Source organism: Lepisosteus platostomus, chromosome 11 (genome assembly GCF_059453375.1).
Source record: "Lepisosteus platostomus isolate fLepPlt1 chromosome 11, fLepPlt1.hap1, whole genome shotgun sequence".
Taxonomy (NCBI): Eukaryota; Metazoa; Chordata; class Actinopteri; order Semionotiformes; family Lepisosteidae; genus Lepisosteus; species Lepisosteus platostomus.
This window is the reverse complement of record NC_142621.1, coordinates 37579165-37590843: the sequence shown is the minus strand read 5'-3', so window position 1 is coordinate 37590843 and position 11679 is coordinate 37579165. Positions and strand designations below refer to the sequence as shown.

Sequence of the window (11679 nt, the reverse complement as noted above, 5' to 3'; positions counted from 1 at the left end):
TGTCCCTTTTTTCCTGTGTTTTTTTAAGATTAGTTCTCCAACCAGAATTTAACAGGAAAGTAAGTACCCTTATATCGTAAAAGTTAATGATTTTTTTTAAGGTGTTCGAAAGCTAATTTAAAGAATATTATATTCAAGGTTTGTTTTTTTAAGATTAGTTCTCCAACCAGAATTTAACAGGAAAGTAAGTGCTCTTATATCGTAAAATTTAATGATTTTTTTAAGGTGTTCGAAAGCTAATTTAAAGAATATTATATTCAAGGTTTGTTAGCTGTTAATGTTTTAGATCTGTTTGGAACTTATTATAGTTAAACAACAGAGATCAAGTACAGTTGTGAGAAAATGTTTGTGAACCCTTAGGAATTGGATTTCTGCATGAATGGCTCCTAAAATGTGATCTGATCTTCATCTAAGTCATAACAATAAATAAAGACATTCTTATTTAACAAACATCACACACAACATTTTACATTGCCATATTTTGAACAAATGGTTTAAACAATCAAGGTCATTGAAGAAAAGGTATGTGAACCCTTATATTTAAAGGTATGTGGAACCTCCTTTATTGGCAATAACCTCAACCAAACGCTTTCTGTAGCTGCTGATCAGACCTGCGCAGTGGTTAGGAGGTATTTTGGCCCATTCCTCTATACAAAACTTTCAGTTCGTGTACTGTATATTTTTGGGATGTCTTGCTTGAATGGCCTGCTTCAGATCACGCCACAGCATTTCAATGGGATTGAGGTCAGGCCTCTTGATTAAGACTCCATTCTTAATACAGAATTTCTTCTGTTTCAGCCACTCTGTGGTTGATTTCCTCCTGTGTTTGAATCATTGACATGTTGCCTGACCCAACTTCTTTTGAGTTTTAGATCACAGACAGACACCGTGACATTCTGCTGTAGAATTTCATGCTTCACAGTTGGGATGAGGTTTTGGTGTTGGTATGCTGTGTTTTTTCCCGAAACATAACACTATGTACATATACCAAAAAGTTAAACTTTTGTCTTATCTGTCAACAGAATATTGTTCCAGTAGTGCTGTGGAACATCCAGGTGGTCTTTAGGAAACTTGATATGGGCAGCAATGTTTTTTTTGGAGAGCAGTAGTTTCCTCCGTGCAAACCTCCAATGAACACCACACTTGTTCAGTGCTTTTCTTATGGTAGACTCATGAACACAGATGTTATCAAGTGCAAGAGGTGCCTGCAGATCTTTAGCCATCACCCTAGGGTTCTTTGACACCTGTTTGAGGATTGTACGGCATGCCCTTGCACTGAACTTTGTAGGACGCCCACTCCTAGGGAGAGTGGCAACGGTGCTGAATTTCTTCCATTTGTAAACTGCCTGACTGTGGACTGATGGAGGCCCAAGTCTTTAGAAATCCTTTTGTAACCCTTTCCAGTCTTATGAGCTTCAACAACTCTTCTTTTGACGTCCTCGGAAATCTTTTGATCGGGCCATATTGTACTTCAACAGAATTCTGTTGTGAAGAGCAGGTAACCAAACCTGTGAGATTTTTTTATACAGCAGGGCAGGTCAAACCCACACCTGAATTGATTGGAACACCTGACTCCAATTACCCTTGTTTCAAGATATCATTATCCTAGAGGTTCACATACTTTTTCCATCAATGACCTTGATTGTTTAAACCATTTGTTCAATAAAGATACGACAATGTAAAATGTGTGTTTGTTAAATAAGACTGTCTTTATTTATTATTATGATTTAGATTAAGCTTAGATTACTTTTTAGGAACCATTCATGCAGAAAACCAGATAATCCAGGAGACCCTGTAAGAAATTGATTAAGAAGTCCTAAGAATAGTACATTAAAAATGTAAACAAGAGACATCAGGATTTTAATCAGATCTCTGACACTGGGCTGTTGGTAGACTAAACAGGTTTTTATAGATTTTGAGAAATGTTGTCTCCCATAGACTTTCTATAATCAGACACCCACTTAATATTACTAAATATGTCACAGACGCCACTCTCAGGGGGTGTTGTGAGCAGTGGGCAGAGGAAACCTTGCCCTTCTGCCTAACCAACCAAACCCAAAAGGCACTCAGCCAGCTGTGCACCATTCTGACTGACCACATCTGTCCACAAGGTTCAGCCCAATTACCTTTACTGGTTGAGTCACTGGGAAGCCTCCTTACCTTTGTTTTCAATTGCCCTCTGTCTCATGATCAGGTAAACTCATATATTTCACGTAGAAAATAATTTGTCCTTCAACTCTGATGTGTATATATAATCATTTTTATTAAGTGCAGTACATAAGATATACTTAATGAAAACCAAAGCCAGTGTGTATCGAACTAAGGTAATAGGGTAGAATATATAAATCTTATTGTAAAAAAAAAATAGTTTTGGCACCTATAAAATGTTGGTACGGTTATAAATATTTGTCTAAATGGAAATTTAAATGAGGAGCCTGAATCCTTCCCTTGAAAACCAGAAGCTGGACTTTGCCTTATATTTGCAATGAAAGTGGTCTTCTTATTCTAAAGTTATGAATCTATACCACTGATGTCTCCACACTGTCATGCATCACTACCAAATTTTAGTGAGGTACCAAAAACCAATGTTACAAAAGCAACGAAAAAGTATACAATCTTATGTCTGAAACATGTTTGACAAAGTTATTGTTTTCAAGTACCATGCAAGCTGAATGTTACATTAGAGTCCAGGTCTTTATAAATGGCACATTTATATATTGATTGTTAATATTGGACACAACGCAACTGACAGACTACAGAATCGGAACAGCGTATAAAAGGTGTTAGTACAAAATGATGGTAAAAAATAAGTTAAATCCTACTCTATTAAGAACACAGTCCAAGCACCCAAAGATATATAAAAATAAGAAATCGGCCAAAGCAAACGTATATTACAAAAAAAGATTTTTGGCCTCCGCATTTGGCTGTACATTGGTATAGAAGCATTTGACCTTATATACAAAGGGAAACAAATGCAGGAATAATTTTATTTTGTCATTATTTTCAATTCTGGTTTTTGAAAGGCACTTTTTGAATTCTGTTTGGAAATATAAAAGTAACTCTGAAAAAAACCTGGAAGCCTAAAATAAAATCAGACTTATATAATACCACATCCTAGGAAGGATTCCCCTTTTAATAAAAAGGTTTATTCAAAGTTACAGACATTTGATGCATTGGATGTCTAAAAAAAGACATTGCTAAAAATTGTTTTGTTTGGATTATTCTTATTCTAACATCTCAGGATTAACTGTAATAAAAGATCTCTTGATCGTTATAATAACTGATCTTAGGCCTTTGCACTACAATCTTGTAATTATTAGCCCTATCAATCCTTTTATAAACAATACTGTTAAATTATTTTATGTATACAGTACAACTCTTAACTTTCATGATGTAAAATTCTCAATTTGAGAATTTGGCCTTCACGCAAAAAACCTTTGGAATGTTTGGCCATACACATGATATTTCCTAACTGTTGTCTTTTGATCGGGGTTGATGGTGAATGTTTCATTCAAGGGTATCTCAAAAGAGGATTAAGTGCTGTGCTGTACTTTTGCTTTTAATACTAAGTGCTTTAGCGTGTCTATCAAGATCAGCAATGTTTAGATATATGTGAGTTCAACATACTGGTGCTGCAATTGGCAGTGAACTGTAGCCAGGGAAGCTTGCATGTCAGAGCAAACAATTGAAAGTAGGCATTTTGTGACCAATTAGTAGAAGCCCCCAACCTGTGAGTTCATTGGCACAAAGCCTGACCGGATTCACAGGCCCACTTCCACCAAACATGAGCTCACGCTACACTCGTATGCAGCTACACTTAAAAAAACTTGGAACTTTTTCTCCGCTTCCCATGCAGGTCCAGTGCAATTCAGATAAACTGTGGCTAGACACGAGGTTGCAGATTTATTTTGGTGTAGCTCTTCCAGGCCACTGTCAAAACCATTACCTTCCTAGTTTAAAAGGAGGGGAGGAAAAAAAAGTTGGGGGACACAAATCTCCCATTGCTGAGCCGTGTCCAGAGCCATGGTAATAGCATGTAACAGATTAGGAGAATAGCTTTAAGAAGGCCGCATTACTGTAATGTCTTTAGGGCAGAGTGAATCTGTGGTTCCTCAGCTGTTTGTCCAATCTGGCTTCAAGCCTCATAGAAGTTCTCCACTCTCTTGGTCATGCTTGTCCCAGAGACCATGCTCCTGCTCACCATCTCTTTGGTCATCTGTCTGGTCACTGTGCCACTGGTCTCCATGCGCTGCGTGGTCATCATCATGCCGTCTGGACAGAAAACACAGCGGTTCATTAATTTACTGAACATCTCCGAAAATAATGCTTAAGAATTCCTGATCCACGAGGTTCCAAAGTATTAAGGTTGACATGTATAATTGTGTCAAAGTCATTTTGGTGTCAGGGCACAAAAAACTAATATAAGCGATATCTTACAGCTTGGACTTACTAGTTATGCAGGGCTTCTTACTGACAGCTTGTTATTTACACAATGGGTACAGAAATATTGGGGGAAACAAGGACTAATTACATTATTATTAATATTTCATTACTGACACTTCACAGCTGAATAAATATTCTTGACAATTTTGTACGTGTCTTTGTTAAAGGATATACAATTGTCTAATATACCCTATAAAGAGGATAACCAGGATTAGCACCTTGGCTCCAAGATAATCAAGACATTGGCATATATTCATCTAAAAGACAAGCCCAATCCCCATTATTTATTTTTTACAATTCAGGAGAACCAGCCCTATACTGTGTGGTGTGTGGACCACACTGACCACTATTCCATACTATTCCATTACCAAGACCCCAAGATCTGCCTCGGAGCACTACTGGGATTTGAGAGGTGCGCACCTGAGAAGTAGGGGTCATTGAGCATTGTGTGGGTGGTCCTGGTGGTGACTTCCCCAGGCATGTTGAAGACATCTCTCCTCATTACCTGCTGGCTGTTGAACTGAGAGAAGTTACCTGGGAGGTAGAGGGAGAGGCAGGTCAGGCACAGCACTGCAGGGCAGACTTTAATAACCACCATTTGGCAGACAATCAACCATCTATTTTGCTACAGAGATCCACTAGCTTCTCAGCTTCCTGCAGATTTCTTTCTTTAGATATACGATTACCCTTGTACCCATGTACCAAATAATAAATTTGGAAAGTACCATCAAAGCACCGTAAAATCCCAATATATCATTGAGAGCTAGGCTATAAAAAGCTGCAAAATATTCTGTAAATTTACAATAATAAATCCTTCACTAGGGTAAGGGTCAACCTTATTCAGTGTTTCTAGGCCTTAATGGTTGTCATCCTTTACACTGTGCCATTAACGGTGCTGTAAATGAATGGCTTGGTACCAATGTAAGTTAATAAACTACCAATGTTAGTTAAATACAATACCAATGTAAGTTAATAAAATACTACCAGACTGCTACATCAGCAAAGATTGGAAAGAAAAAGAATACAGTCTGTGCACAAAGAATAAAAGAAAATGTGAGAGATATGATCACTTTATTAGCCATATACAATTTCTTGCATTAGGAATTTGTCTTTTCACATACCCCAGCTTGCTCTCCATGAGACACACAGACAGGTAGAGAGAAGCCTGGGGTCAGAGTGCTGGGTCAGCCATTGTATAGCACCCCTGGAGCAGTTGGGGTTAAGGGCCTTGCTCAGGGGCCCAGCTGCAGGATTTGAACTGGCAACCTTCCAGCCACAGGCACATATCCTTAGCCATAGAGCCACCACTCCACCCCTAGGCTGTCAACTAGATTTTAATCACATCACTGGATATACCCTGAACTCAATGAATTCTGGAGTCGTTGATATTCCCAGATACTGTTCAAAACCAGAAGAGGCCTGTAGCAATGAATGACCCATCAATGCAAAATTCTGGAACCTATGAGGACTGTGTCCTGGGATGCCTGCCAGGAGCCAAGCCATGTAAAAGTATTAATGTGTTTTTTAAAGGCTCTTTTCAACAAAACCATTTGGGCTGAAAACATCTGAAAGAGATCAATCTTGAAAAAGAGAACTCGCCAATCTAATTCTGGGTATCTACTATATAGGGGGGTCTTCTAAAAGACATTGTACCTCCATCCTGCGATTCGATGGTGATGATGCCCTCTCTTTCTGGACCAAAGCCCTGCGTTGTCCTGGCCTGCACTTTGAACTTGTAGGGCACGTTCTCACTGAGGTTGGGCACCGTCAGACTGGTCTCAGCAGTGTCACCGTTCACCTGGAAAGTCCGAACGTCTCCTGGCAGAGAGGAGGAAAACAACATTTGTTAATAAACACTAAACAGCACAACCTAGAAACAGTCAAGTAGATCAAAGGGAAATAAGAGTGCTTTAGACATTAATAGAAAAAAACTTTCTTGATATGCAGCTGAGTAAATATTATCATACAAGCCTGATGACCCACAGTGGGCAAATTCATTGTTTTGTGTTGTGGAGAGATACAGTCTCTACAAATCCTTGGCAAAACGAAACTCACCCCCTCCATGCAGTTGTTCGCAGGTCACCATGTAGCCAAGGATGCTTCCATTGGGCTTGCGTGGCTTCTCCCAGCTCAGCTGCAGAGACTCGGGGCTGAGTGCTGTGAAAACCAGGGGGCCTGGGGCACTTGGGGTGCTCAACGTGAAGGGGGAGCCTGGGAAATACAGACAGCATGGGTTAACAAAAGTGTGTGTTTGGGCCTCTGAGTCCAAAAGAGACAGAGAAGAAATTAAACTGGGTTATAGGCTGCATTTACAGCCATGGTGAAACATGGAAATGAGTCTCCAAAATATTAGAGAATGGCATGTGAGTAATCCATCCTGTCCAACGCAGGGGGGACATTGCATGTCTTCACATGTCCCATGATAACAGGGAAACAGCATCATACCAGGTCTTTTTACCAGGGTTTATGTACAGTACAATAAGTGACTTCAGAGGTGGAATAACTGCATGTGCCTCTAGTGCCAGTTCTGAGAAGCATCAAGTGTCTCATCAAGCATCAGTGGCTGTTAGCACCAACCAAAAGGACAGATGGCATATGTCACATCTTGTGAGAAACCCATTGAGCAGTTTATCAATGAACATCCAGAAAAATGAATGGGGACATGTTGTTGCGGCAATCGGCACCGGAGATGGACAAGATTTTAGGGGTATTCTCTAATATTTTAATAAGGCAGTGAAGAAAACTTTAACAAGAGACTGGGGGAACTGGTGCTAGAAAGATCATATACAATTTTTGAAGACCACAGTGTCTTCGGTCTTGGGTCTCAGTTGAGGTCTTAATTCATCAACAGAACTGCTAGCAAGACGTGATTTGAAGAGACCTATACCACCTGCCACTACCAGGTGTTGAGGACTAGGGTTGGCCAATCTCAGCCTAAGGGCCTCTAAAGTCTAGGGTCACTGGACATGTGACTATGAATGCAGTAATTCCCTTGGGCAGAACTAGAAGGTTTCCACAGGGTTTGTGTCTGGTCATTACCTGGTACAGGACTTAATGGACTCTTGGGGTCGACCGCAGACTCAATGGTGATGACGCCCTCCCTCTCGGGTCCCCAGCCCTCCTCACTATGGGCCTTCACTTTGAAGATGTATGAGTGGTTGGGCAGCAGGTCTTTCACCACCACTGAGTTCTCTGCCGGGTTAGGCACGTCGATCCTCTTCACGTCCCCTGGAGCATAGACATAGACACAGTGAGGCCCAGCACCAGCTACAGCACTGCTTCAGCCACAGTGCATGGAGACAGCAGTCAGGTTGGAGAACAAGTTACTGATACCTGGAGCACTGAAGAAATGGCATAATGGATCCTGCACTAATTCACTATATGAAATTTGCACTGAATTTGCTTTTCATTTGATTTTCCCATTTCTATATTATGCTGTTTAAAAAATTATCTTTGTTAATTTTAATTAAAGAATTTATAATTTTATCATACAATAGTTTCACTACACTTTTCTATTAAATGATACACTTCTTTTATTATGATTGCAGCATCTTTCACTTCACTCTTCTATGAAATACATCCAGGAATGCATACTGAAGTACTATTAAGGTATTTACCTTGTGACTGAATAGTTCTTAGTCTGCCTTCACTGTAACACTACAAAATAAGCCACAAACAATGCATCTCCTGGATCACATGGATATGTTTTTTTGTTTGGATAGCGTCTTCTCATTTCTGTGAGTTTCTGTGATCTTACTCTTCGTGATGCATCGGTCTGTGGAGGATGATGGCTAGGTGTCTCTGTCAGTGACTTGCATATCTGAAAACACTGTCATCTGAAAGCTCTGAGGGGTGTGTCTGTAAGTAGTTGGAGAGTGAGTGTACAAGCAAGTGGCAGGAGCTGATGTGCCACTTCAAGGTGAAAATATGTGCACTTGTCTTACTTGTGTACTAGTGGGCCAGCACAATATTACTTATTTCTCATTGCTATGTTCGTTGTTATGGGTCACAGTAAGTGCTGAATTGCTGTTGTGAACACTAGTGTGCTGTCGTTCCAAGAGAGCCTTGTAAGTGTATGACACTTGATTAGTAAATCTGTATCGTATAACGGTACTCTGCCACATTATTTTAAAGTGCAGTAATTCTGGGTGTACTCTACCTGTACTGTATGTACTGAGGAGGAGACATCCTACACTTACCTCCATTAAGCAGCTGGTACAGCACGCAGTAGCCCAACACTTCCTTTTCGCAATGCGGCTCCTGCCAGCTCACCTTCAGGGCAGTGGGGCCCAGAGCTGAGAACACCAGGCGTGTGGGCGTGTCAGGAACACCAGGGGGCAGCCTAGAGTCTGTGCGGAGATAGAGTGGAGAGAGTCACATGCATTGTCCCCAGACTGACGGCCTTTATTTGAAATCATCCTCAAATGGACAAACACAACACACAACATGAATCACAGTGTTCTTCAATACAGTATGTAGCACAGTGTTTCCCTAATTATCACCATTTTGATCCAAAGAGGCCCTGATCACTTATTTCTAAACCCTATCCACTTTAGATTGCAAGGCACATTATCAAGGCCAGGATAAGTAAAACCCTGAATGGAGGTGAAGCATATGGAAAACTGGAGTACCACAGTCCTTAAAGTTCTCTGGGTATCTTCACACTAAAGATATCCTCTGTTATATTAATAAAGCCATTATGTTAAACTAATTAAGAGCTTTGGTGCAAAACAAATTTACACACACTGTGGTTCTTCAGAACTAGTCCAGGATAACAAATCTGAAAACAAAATGTATAAATAGGATTGCCAAAACCAACAAAGCTCTCCTTGCCTAGATTTCTCTTTAAGCGTACGTTTGTGTTGAAAAGCACTGGACAGTGACAGTGACTCACCTTGCAGCACCATGTCCAGATTCTGCAGGACATCATTGACATCTTCAGACTGGGTCCGACCTCTCATGCTGTGAGAGATGTTGTAGTTCACCACCTTCTTGCTGTACCCAGAAATGCCTGCACAGGAAAGGTCAAAATGTCAGATATTAAAGAGCTAACATCCAAGGGGTACCCCTCAGCCAGAAAAGCCACCATAACCCCACAGCTTGGTCAGCAGGTTCCACAGACCAGGACATCCCATGCATTTAGGAAAAGAAAAGCATGCTTGCTACAGGGTCAGAGTGGACCCTAAGCGGCCATTTCACACAGTAGAGAGAGAATACAGCAGATCTTCAACCAATAGACACCTGCTATCTTACACACAAAATTACAATACAAGAACCATTTCTCTGAAACATTGTTTAGTTATGTCTCAGTTAATTGGAAGACAATAACTTAAAGGCAATATTGTGAAAGTCTTCTTTCAGGAACAGAACGTTGGCAACAAATTTCTGTTGGCTCAGTTTGTGAAATCTTTTTGTTTTAACCTCAGTGACGTCCAGAGACTGGCTCTGCAGAGTAAAGAAAGCCTGCATGCAATCTTCCCCTTTGGGCCATTAATGGACTGGTACCTAGACTGTCTGAGAATCCGCCAGGCTCATCCACCATGACAATAGAGTCTCGCACACCATCGTTGTCATAGTAACCCTTCATCTCGGAGCGCTTCCTGAGGACCACCTCCTCTGTGCGGACCCCTCCATGGACCATCCCGTCATGTCTGCGCGTGAGCGAACCCCCTAAGAATTATGGGTAAGACGGTGAGACATGAGAGAGTGGTGGTGCCAAGCCAACTACAGTAGCATTGCACAGTGCACAGTCAAGCTTGACTGACTGCCCTGTGCAGGCTTTAAGAACAGTAGCAGACTAACGACCAGCAGAACTGTTATGGGTAAAGCCAGCAAGCAGTAGAAACACACAGCAGCTTATCAGGTGAGGTGCACACTCCTCCAAGGAGACTTCTGCAATTTCACGAGGAATGACAAACACCCAAGATGAAAGCATCCTGGAGCGAAATTGTGGCTTAACCCGCTTGGCTGAGGACTGGCCTCTCGGCCCGAGGACAAGGAGACCAGGACCCCCATGCAGGGTGACCAAGGGCTAGCTGCAGAGGTGGAGATGGGGTGGAGGTGGGATGCAAGAGATGTGCAAGAGAGAGAGATAGGGATCTCGTAGGTATTTATAGCGACTGGGAGAGGAATGGATTGTCAGGAGTGATTGCTAATTACTGACAGCTGAGTCTGACTGTGCTTGGTTGTTGTCATCCCTCCCGAACTGTTGTTATAAACTCCATTTATATAGATTCTAAGTCAAACCAAATAAAATCACATGTAATAAGTTAAGAAGTTGCTAATGAGTTTCTCAACCACTAAAGGTGTTCATTCGGGGCACAGGCTGAGCACTATGGCCTGGACTGAGCCTGGGTCATGTCAGTAGCCACACTTTGACTGAGATTTCCCAAATGGCACCATATTATTATTTGAGTGCTGTTGGGCCCAGGGTTGGACTCTCTAGGCCATTTGGCAAACAGTGACTCTACCTCCTAAGATACTGAAAAAAAATCGGAACCTCTTTGCTTATAGCTTAAATGTATGTAGTTTGTCTGATACTATATGGATACTATATGTGTCCATGGAGAAGACTTTCTTATATCTCATAAACATGGAGATTCAGTTCCTACAACACTGCCATACAGTACGAGTGAGTACAGTTAGCAGTCACAGACTTTCTCCTAAGTTTATGATTTGGGTTATCAGATGCTTTCCCTGTTATTAATGATTGGTATTTAAAAACAAAATGGAGGAAAAAGGCAGGGAATGTCATTTTAGGATTAATAGGTTAACCTCTTCCTGTTTTTAAGCAGCACTGGACAGCTTTTCTTAAGCTCACCTAAGGATCAGGTCAAACTTGCTGTCATAAACACTGATAGACACTAGACAAGCTTATGTCATTGCAAAACCCACTGGAAAAGCAGCACGTGCCAAGAAACACGTTACAACACAGTTATGAGCAAAGCACAGTATACATTCGTGATTCATGTTTATGACCCCAGTCTGAGGGTGACTGCACATACTCTTTTTGAGCAAGAGCTTCATTTAAAGTTTTTTCTTTACGTGAATTAATGCTGCATGCTAGTGTATTGTGGTTTATGCACCTATAATTCTCTCATTGCAAAGCAGGTCAAAACTGGTCACTGCAGGGATTTGTGGCTTTTTTAGACAGCATGACGATGACCAACACCCACCGGTAGGGTGTACACCACAGAGTGGGTACCAATTAACATGCCTGAAGTGTCAATTACAGAT

General features: G+C 41.1%; 1 protein-coding gene across 4 annotated transcripts in view; it reads right to left on the bottom strand.

The window, feature by feature from the left end:
• Nucleotides 1-2244: 2244 nt before the first annotated feature.
• The window catches only part of itgb4 (integrin, beta 4), a 48067-nt gene continuing 38632 nt past the window's right edge, over nt 2245-11679 (bottom strand). For all 4 annotated transcript variants that reach the window (XM_088599517.1, XM_088599518.1, XM_088599519.1 and 1 more), the window contains 8 exons: nt 9949-10113; nt 9338-9454; nt 8643-8792; nt 7483-7671; nt 6499-6654; nt 6097-6261; nt 4864-4977; nt 2245-4272 (listed from right to left, as the gene is read on the bottom strand). In XM_088599517.1, the coding sequence (XP_088455643.1) occupies nt 4136-4272; nt 4864-4977; nt 6097-6261; nt 6499-6654; nt 7483-7671; nt 8643-8792; nt 9338-9454; nt 9949-10113 (1193 nt within the window). In that variant the 3' untranslated portion in view covers nt 2245-4135. The remainder of the gene's footprint in view (nt 4273-4863; nt 4978-6096; nt 6262-6498; nt 6655-7482; nt 7672-8642; nt 8793-9337; nt 9455-9948; nt 10114-11679) is intronic.